The sequence below is a fragment of the Zingiber officinale genome, chromosome 6A, assembly GCF_018446385.1.
Source record: "Zingiber officinale cultivar Zhangliang chromosome 6A, Zo_v1.1, whole genome shotgun sequence".
Taxonomy (NCBI): domain Eukaryota; kingdom Viridiplantae; phylum Streptophyta; class Magnoliopsida; order Zingiberales; family Zingiberaceae; genus Zingiber; species Zingiber officinale.
Window position 1 is genome coordinate 66,105,445 of NC_055997.1, and position 1,995 is coordinate 66,107,439.

General features: G+C 42.8%; 1 protein-coding gene across 1 annotated transcript; it reads left to right on the forward strand.

Annotated features, from left to right (window-relative positions):
- The first annotated feature begins 223 nt into the window (after positions 1-223).
- LOC121994872 (60S ribosomal protein L12-1-like) lies at positions 224-751 on the forward strand. The gene has a single exon (XM_042548765.1). The coding sequence runs from the start codon at positions 224-226 to the stop codon at positions 713-715; it is 492 nt and encodes a 163-aa protein (XP_042404699.1). The 3' UTR covers positions 716-751.
- Positions 752-1,995: the final 1,244 nt, after the last annotated feature.

Consider the following 1,995-nt stretch of genomic DNA (forward strand, 5'->3'; position numbering starts at 1 on the left):
TTTACAACGGTTATCTAAAATCGTTGTCTTTAAGCGCTTTTTTAGGGGCTACGACAATAATTTTCATAAAATTGTTGTCTTTGACGGTATTCATTTCATTATTTTCGCTCTCACAGTTTTGCTTTCCCCCCTCTCTGCAAATCTTTTCGGCGCCTTGTTTTCCCATTCGTGTTCCCGAACCCTAAGCCATTTTTCTTTACCTCTCCTCGTAAAATCTCTTCACATGGCTGTGCTCTCCTCTCCACGACGTGTAATTTTCCCTCTTGATTGTAGTGAGGTCGGGGCAGCCAGCTCTCTCGCGCCGAAGATCGGCCCTTTGGGTCTCTCCCCGAAGAAGATCGAAGAGGACATAACCAAGGAGACGGCCAAAGACTGGAAGGGCCTTCCAGTCACCGTCAAGCTCACCGTCCAGAATCGCCAGGCCAAAGTCACCGTCGTCCCCTTCACTGCGGCCCTCATCATCAAGGCCCTCAAGGAGCCCGAGCGCGACTGCAAGAAGACCAAGAACATCAAGCATAATGGAAATATCTCACTGGACGATGTTATCGAGATCGTCAGGGTGATGCGCCCCAGGTCCATGGCCAAGGACCTCTCCGGCACCGTCAAGGAGATTCTCGGAACTTGCGTGTCCATAGGCTGCACCGTCGACGGCAAGGACCCCAAGGACCTTCAGCAGGAGATCTCCGATGGTGAAGTAGAGGTTCCTCTTGAGTAATTCTAGGTTATTTTTACATTTATGATCATTTTGCTTTAAATCACGTAATTTTGCCGAATTGCTAAAGTAGTTTTGTCGTATTTGATCTGGTTATTGGCGAGAATCTCAACAGTTATATTTGCAATCTAAACATTTTGTATTCTCAATAAATCTATATTGTCAGTTTTATGTTTATTTGTGGCTCATGGATCCGTCTCTACTTCTTAATGATTTGTGATAGAGAAATAGAGAAGGATGATGTTATGTGTGATCACTGAAGTTTGTTCACTCTCGAAGATGAAAATTGGTTTCCATGAATCAGTTGCTATTCATGATTTCCTTCTCAGAGATTCTTCTCTCCTCTTCTCCAGCAAATTATCAGGGTCCTTTATCCAACACTTTCCTCTTGATTCTTTGTTGCTTCCATGAATTTCCACCATGCCTTTAAACCTATTCATGTTTTTTATGAGTCCATGAATTTCCAATGGTGGAAGACCAAATTCGAGCTCTGGATGGGAGGAGTTCACCTTTAAATCGCAGAATGAACTCAGATCGAAACATACATTCTTGCTTAAGTTCTTAATTCCCATAATTTTAGTGAGATTCTTAAAGTGTTTAATAGAAAGTCCCAAAAACTCGGAAGTGCATACAGAGCGTGACTTGTTCCCACTTCTGGAGTCACGTAATGACGAATAGTGGATGTCGACAAACTCACACCATCCTGTCGACCGTGTGATAGGAAGGGGTGCCACCTCTGCTGGATTTTCCTCCACGACGGTGTAATTTTCCCTCTTGATTGTGGCGATTTAGAGACGAGAACAAGCCGAAGGGGTTGGTGTGCGTCTCCTTGGCTTGGATTTAAAGGTAGAAATAGGTACGGACAACATGAGGCAAAGGAGACCAATGGTGTGACCGTGTGACAATGAAGACTCGACTTAAGTAAACGAATTAAGGTAATGCAGTCTCAAAAGTATTCCACCTAAAATTACAAGGCTCAAAGACAAAACAAGCCTTGCAGGACAAGAGCTGACTCTCAGGATGCTACTCAGTAATCTGATGTTATGTTATAGTGTTACATAGAATTGTTCCAGATTTCTCTATGACATGTTGTGAAAAATGCATGCAATTTGATTCGAGAAAAGGAATAGTTGCTTTTAGCCTTTTACTCTAACATACAACACTGGAACTAGGTGACATGGCAGGTGATATCTTACGATGCTTACTAAAAAGGTTATTTCACTGATGAAATCATGTATAATGCACAGAGAAAGCCATGAGTTCAAATAGACTGAAGCTGATAT